This window comes from Solanum pennellii, chromosome 10 (assembly GCF_001406875.1).
Source record: "Solanum pennellii chromosome 10, SPENNV200".
Taxonomy (NCBI): domain Eukaryota; kingdom Viridiplantae; phylum Streptophyta; class Magnoliopsida; order Solanales; family Solanaceae; genus Solanum; species Solanum pennellii.
In genome coordinates this window covers 2,612,782-2,619,214 of record NC_028646.1, presented here as the reverse complement: position 1 = coordinate 2,619,214, position 6,433 = coordinate 2,612,782, and the positions used below count along the sequence as shown (strand labels likewise).

The following is a 6,433-nucleotide window of genomic DNA, read 5'->3' as shown; positions in this document are numbered from 1 at the left end:
CCACCCCACACATGTGATGAAGTTTCATGTTGGGTTTCTTGATTTTTCAAATTGATAAATTTTGTCTGTGCTTCAAAGTAATGGTTTTTTTGTCACTATTTCACACAAGGGATCTGACTGTTGTTGAAAAAGAAAATCACAAGTTCCATAAATTGGGGGAGCTAAGGAGATCCCAGGTACAATTTTTAAAAATTTTTTCTAAAAAATACAATCTTGGTATTCTGTATTACATTAAATTCTTCATTTTTATAGCATAAAGTTTCAATCTTGGTTTATGGGTGTCATAAATTTCTCATTTTTATAGTATAAAGTTTCAATCTTGGTTTATGGGGATTCAGCATTTTTCATATTTTTATATCATAAAAGTTTCAATCTTGGTTTATGGGTTTCAGTACTTTCTTATATTTATAACATAAAGTTTCAATCTTGGTTTATGGGGTTTCAGCATTTTCTCAAGTTGGATCTCCAAAGAGCCTTCTCCAATTTTTTCCCCCATTTTTACCATTTCTTGAAATGGTTCAATCACCTATGAGCAGAAAGCTAGCAAGAAATGGTGGCCTGTTTTATCCAGTTATTGGGTTTGCACTGTTTGTTACTTTTCTTTATTTGGCATTTGGAGATTTGTGGGGTTTCAATTTCAACAGAGAAGAAATAAAGTTAAGTTTTGTGGAGAGAAATGGAACTCAATTCTTTGTGGATGGTAAAGCTTTTTATATAAATGGATGGAATTCTTACTGGTTAATGGACCATGCTGTGGATTATAGTAATAGACCAAGGATTAAAGGGATTTTACAAGCTGGTGCTAAGATGGGGCTCACTGTGTGTAGAACTTGGGCTTTTAATGATGGTGGATACAATGCTCTGCAGATTTCCCCTGGTAGATTTGATGAAAGAGTGTTTAGAGTAAGTAAAACTTGTTTTTTTAAGTACAATTTCTATAACTGTTACTTGTGTTTTGCTTTGGTAGATTTGATGGAAATGTGTTTAGACTAAATTAAACTTGTCCGATTTTGACTTGGTATTGAGTTTAAGAAAGTAAAAAAGACTTTTGAATCACTTGGTCTTAATCATGTCATGTGGAAATTTGAACTTTAAGAGTTGCTAGAAAAGGAAAGATGCATTCTTTTTTTCAACAGATTAAAAAGGAAGGTAACACAAACAAATTCGAGCGGAGGGAGTACTATATGTCTTTATTTGTTGATAGTGTGTTTAGAGTATTGTGAGTACAATTTGTGTTATATTACTGCTCTCTTTTATATTGGTAGTTTAACCCTTTATAGCAATCTTTCCATAATTATTACTCCTACTCAAGACCATTTACGTTGAATTGTACTACCATATTTGTATTAAGGAACTTTAGTTATAGGACTTCTAAATTCTTGTCAAGTACATAAATTTTAAGTTATTTGATCTAATCTAATGTATATTTTAAGAAGGAATATGGAGGACCAGTGTACGAAGCTTCCCGCATTTATGTGGGGTCCAGCAAGGACTGCATCCCGAAGGGGTGTGATATAGGCAGTCTACCTTGACGCTACCATCATTGGCTGATTGTTTTATCTTGTAAATCAGGCATACTGTTGCTATCTTTTAAAAAGAAGTAGCGTGGTTTACGAAGCATCCTGCATTTATGTGGGCCTCACCTGGGTGAGGGCCACACTCCAAGGGTGTGTGTTTTAGGCAGCCTACCTGGTCACAACCATCAATGCCTGATTCTTTAATCTTTTAATTTAGGCATACCGCTACTATGATTTATATGGTGTATGAATCATCTGCATTTATATCTTTGTCTGGCAGTTTTCACTTGATGCGAATATGTTTTGTTGCAGGCATTGGATCATGTTATTGCAGAAGCAAGAAAGAATGGCATTAGGTTGATGCTTAGCTTGGTTAACAACCTGCACGCATTCGGGGGGAAGACAGAGTATGTGAAGTGGGCAGAGAAAGAAGGTGTTGCTTTAAGCTCTTCCAACGATTCATTCTTTTATGACCCTACCATCCGTCGATATTTCAAAAATTATGTCAAGGTAATTTTCCTTGAAAAGAAGTTTCTTGGGTAAAAACTTGTGTCTTGCTCTACGTGTGTGTTTCCGGATATAGCATACCTCTAATGTTGAACAGGGAGCAAGCAAATATACATTTGATCGAGATAAATCTTGTTATTTTCTTCTGTCACAAGTGTTGCATATGGAGTCAATGAATCACATGTAATTATCTTATTTAGTGCCTCCACTCTGAGAGTTCCGCCGAATATGAAATCAGGAGATCTATGTCTGAAAAGACTAAAAGCAAGAATACGAGATGAAAATGAAAAAAAAGTTGTAATTAAAGAAGAGGAAATAGAAAGATATACTTTTGGTTTATTGGATGTTGAAGGATGCGTGGAAGGAAGATTGACATATTACCAATATTTATGCCCATCATAACTTTATTACATTGAAAAAAGAAGTGAAAAGTTCTGTTACTCAGACCCTCCCAAAATGTTGTTGCACATGTGTCCAGCCCTCCAAAAATGCATATCTTTTGGAGGATCCAACACACACCCAACGGTATTATTGAAGAGTCCGAGCAACATATGTGCAAAATCTTGGTTTGTACTTTTACCTATTTTTGGCTAGCTTATTGTGTGTACATAATTACTCAGTTGTTTATTTATTGCCTGTCGTAACATGTTCTAAGGAGATAATGAATAGCTTTCGCGTTAGGCCATGCCATGATTGAAGCCATCGTTTTGCTCTTTTCCTATGCAGTTATTATTGCTAAAATTATATTTTTGTAAATTTCTGACCCGTGTCATCGTTCTTTTTTCATACTCACAGACAGTGCTAACTAGGAGAAACATATACACTGGGATTGAGTACAGGGATGATCCTACTATCTTTGCATGGGAGTTAATAAACGAGCCTCGCTGCATGACCGATCCTTCTGGTGACACACTTCAAGTAAGTTTTAGACTCTCATCTCGTTTTGATGTCATAGTACTCAACAGAAAAGTAGTCTTCATTTGAGTAGCTGTTCATTTCTGTTATTCTGCTCTCTGAAGTTTGGGCGATCACTTGATATTTTAGTAAGTAGTGGAATGAAAGAAGCCCAATTCGGAGTTGAGGCGTAGTTTTTGTTTGTAATATTATGAGCGTTTACCATTATCAAATCATCGTCCTTCTGTGTGTACTTCTTGCACATGGAAACCAGTGTTCCATTTTGCAATTCTTGCCTCAAACATTTCTTCTCGTACGAATTATGAAAGACGAGGTCAAAATTTTGTGCTTGCTTTATGTTGATTTGTAGCAACACTTACCAGAAGATATCCACTAGTAATCTCTCCTAAACATTGTATTATAGCATTGGTATAATACGAAAACAAACACTCAAACTTGGCTTCAGCTGATAAGTAAGCGCTCCAACTATGAGAGTGCAAGTCTAGACACCTCACTTGTCTTCATTGAGTCAGTTGAATGCTCCAACTTACAAAATTATCATTTAGACACTTCTGTGTTGGTGTTCACGAGACACAGTGAGGTCGAGTTGGAGGGTATCTTGTTTTTGTTTGACTAATTAATTATGAAAAAGGGAACTTCTCTTATGCCTCCTTAACTTCACCTGGATATGAATTAATCATGTCAAAGAATTCTGCAGGACTGGATAGAAGAGATGTCAACATTTGTGAAATCAATCGATAGGAAACATCTACTTACAGTAGGCCTAGAAGGATTTTATGGCCGTAAAAGTCCCAAAAGATCAACTGGCAATCCAGAATTTTGGGCTGCTGATCTTGGATCAGATTTCATCCGTAACTCCATGCTCTCGACGATTGATTTTGCCTCTGTACATGTATATCCAGACCATTGGTGAGCTTTGTATCATACTCAACTTTCTTCATTTGTGACAAACATGAAAAGATGAATTTTTTTCGTGCAGTCCTAACGATTTTATAACTTCTTTTACTACCGAACTTCCCCTTTTCTTATCGAAGGCTGCTGCTTCAGAGCATTTGTCCTGTTTGACATCCTTCCATTCTGTAGGTTCCATGATAAAAATTTCGAAGAAAAACTAAAATTTGCAGCCAAATGGATGCTTTCTCACATAGAAGACGGTGACAAGGAACTGAGAAAACCAATCATGTTCACTGAATTCGGTTTGTCAAATGAGAACGAGGACTTTCAACCTGCTCAACGAGACAGATTCTACAAAATGGTTCTTGATTTCATATACAAGTCTGCTAAAAGAAACAGGTCAGGTGCAGGATCATTCTTCTGGCAGTTCTTGGTTGAAGGAATGGAACTGTATAATGATGATTTCGGAATTGTTCCATGGGAGAGGCCTTCAACGTACGAGCTAATTACTGAACACTCATGTAGGCTCGCTAAAGAACACGGGCTTCTGCATACACAAATGGAACATTTGAAGGATTTTTGTGCATCGACGAGGTTATAAATTATGTATTGATCTTAGAAAAAGAAAGAAATTTGATGTATACAATGAAGAATCTGTTTGTCTGTGTTTTTTCTTGTTTGAGATTTGTTATAGAGGGAGGAGCTGCAGGTTAGTTTTACACTGTATTTTCTTTTCTTACTTCACAGATGTATACAAATTTGCATAAAGTAAATGTAGAGCAAATTTTTTTCTGAACTTTTTTCATTTGATAACTTAATATTTAAGGGTTTTGGGCTATCCTCCTCTCATCGTCGAAGGCTTATTCCGATTCCGCTCGGTTGACCAAAGAAACGCAATAATAATATATAACAAGTTGTTTTTGTTAAAGAAGAAGGAAACTGACGATTGAAACATGTCAAATGAACAGGTCCAATGCAGTTGACGGACCTAATTCTTCAGCAGTGTTATAACTCGCTAGTCAACTTCATTGGACCTGTTCGTAGAGATTTATTTCTACAGTTTTGTCTTTTTAGTTGATATCGACATCTAGATAAGTTGTGTAAATTTCTGTGATGAAATTAAGTGAAAATGATGATCAAAATATAAACGATCTCTATAATTCAATTATCAAATTATAGTTTGCCGAGTAAATTGAACATTAGAACTAATTCAATCTCAAAAAAAGAGAGATAGACTCAATATCGTAAACGACACAAGAGATTATTGTGATAGAGCAAGATGTGAAAAAAGGTTTTGGAAATTATCTCAAAAGAATTTTAAAAATATAATATATTTTTTATTTTTGGTAGACAAGAACAACCTTAGCTGAAAAAGTAGTTGAAATTTAATTCTTTGACATATGACAGCTTCATTTAAATGTTCAGTCAATACATACCACTGAAATTTCAATTTTTTTACTACTTTTATCATTATTTTAATGCTCAATCGGTGTTTAATACTTATATCGAGGCTTAATTAAATTTAATTCACAGATTATAAAGCTTTTTTTTTTTAAATCTATTTCTCAATATGATTTTTTAAAAATGAATAAAATGCAAAACAAAATAAACTAGTCATTGTCTTTTTCTTTGATATTTTCATCGTTAATTAATTACTCTTCTTTCTCTATGAATATATTTACCTAATCCTAGAATGATTTTTCTTCTAAAGATCATACATATTTAGTATGTGTTCACTTGAAAAAAATAGAAGAAAATATTAAAAAAAATATTTTTCGATTCAATTTTTTATTCTATCATCTATGGACGTTGATAGAATCTATTCATCGAAAGTTTAGATAATACTTTTTAAAAATGATGCTATTGTCTGCACCAACTATTGCATGCATTATATATATATATATATATATAAAATCACTAATTAAATATTTATCTCATAAATATACTTAAATTTAGTTCTATATATAGCATTCTTTTTTTCATTTTTGTTTTTTTCCTTGATTAATTTCAGTTATAATTCACCAATAAAAAATTTATCTCATAAATATACTTACATTTAGTTCTATATATAGCCTTTCTTTTTCATTTTTGTTTTTTTTCTCGATTAATTTTAGTTATAATCACCAATAAAAAATTTATCTCATTAATATACTTAAATTTAGTTCTATATATAGCATTTTTTTCATTTTTATTTTTTTCCTTGATTAATTTCAGTTATAATCACCAATAAAAAAATTATCTCATAAATATACTTAAATTTAGTTCTATATATTGCCTTTTTTTCATTTTTATTTTTTTTCTCGATTAATTTCAATTATAATCACCAATAAAAAAATTTATCTCATTAGTATACTTAAATTTAGTTCAATATATAGCATTTTTTGTTCATTTTTGTTTTTTCTCGATTAATTTCTGTTATAATTGCCAATAAAAAAATTTATGTCATAAATATACTTAATTTATATCTATATGTAGCATTTTTTTTTCATTTTTTTTAAATATACTTAAATTTAGTTCTATATATTGCTTCTTTTTTTTCATTTTTGTTTTTTTAAAATATACTTAAATTTAGTTCTATATATAGATTTTATTAATCTTTT

General features: G+C 32.3%; 1 protein-coding gene across 1 annotated transcript; it reads left to right on the top strand.

Moving 5' to 3' along the window:
• The first annotated feature begins 6 nt into the window (after positions 1 to 6).
• On the top strand, positions 7 to 4,629 carry LOC107031867 (mannan endo-1,4-beta-mannosidase 2). The gene is made up of 6 exons (XM_015233357.2): positions 7 to 176; positions 446 to 903; positions 1,830 to 2,027; positions 2,820 to 2,942; positions 3,637 to 3,848; positions 4,023 to 4,629. The coding sequence occupies exons 2-6, from the start codon at positions 514 to 516 to the stop codon at positions 4,432 to 4,434; spliced, it is 1,335 nt and encodes a 444-aa protein (XP_015088843.1). The 5' UTR covers positions 7 to 176; positions 446 to 513; the 3' UTR covers positions 4,435 to 4,629.
• Positions 4,630 to 6,433: the final 1,804 nt, after the last annotated feature.

What these genes read in the sequence shown, in the direction of transcription:
- LOC107031867 (XM_015233357.2), top strand. Translation starts at nt 514, where the DNA reads ATGGTTCAATCACCTATGAGCAGAAAGCTAGCAAGAAATGGTGGCCTG. An exon ending in CTTCTGGTGACACACTTCAA is followed by an intron (nt 2,943 to 3,636) that starts GTAAGTTTTAGA and finishes AGAATTCTGCAG; the next exon opens with GACTGGATAGAAGAGATGTC. An exon ending in CATGTATATCCAGACCATTG is followed by an intron (nt 3,849 to 4,022) that starts GTGAGCTTTGTA and finishes TCCATTCTGTAG; the next exon opens with GTTCCATGATAAAAATTTCG.